The following is a 277-nucleotide window of genomic DNA, read 5'->3' as shown; positions in this document are numbered from 1 at the left end:
TTGTTCAATGACAAAAAGAACCCATCCCCTTACTCTAAGGACGCTTTCGAAGAATACTTGGTCCACGGAAACAAGAAGCTATGTAACCCAGAACACAAGGGTTCTAAAGCCGGTGCCGTCTATCACTTCAAGAACATTCCAGCTGGTGAATCTGTCACTGTCAGATACAAGTTCACTAACGACTTCGATAACACTATCTTCCCATCCAAGGACTTGGCTGTCATTGACGAAGATATCTTCGACACCACTTTCGACAACAGAAAGGAAGAAGCTGATA

The 277-nt window shown here is 43.7% G+C and overlaps 1 protein-coding gene across 1 annotated transcript; it reads left to right on the top strand.

Moving 5' to 3' along the window:
• On the top strand, positions 1–277 carry OGAPHI_005295 (uncharacterized protein; the record flags this gene model as incomplete). Its single annotated transcript, XM_046206463.1, has 1 exon — positions 1–277. A coding segment is annotated over one exon (277 nt), but the record flags the coding sequence as incomplete, so codon positions are not given.

This window comes from Ogataea philodendri (assembly GCF_020536065.1).
Source record: "Ogataea philodendri strain CBS6075 chromosome Unknown scaffold513, whole genome shotgun sequence".
NCBI lineage: Eukaryota > Fungi > Ascomycota > Pichiomycetes > Pichiales > Pichiaceae > Ogataea > Ogataea philodendri.
This window is presented reverse-complemented; position numbering and strand designations above follow the sequence as displayed.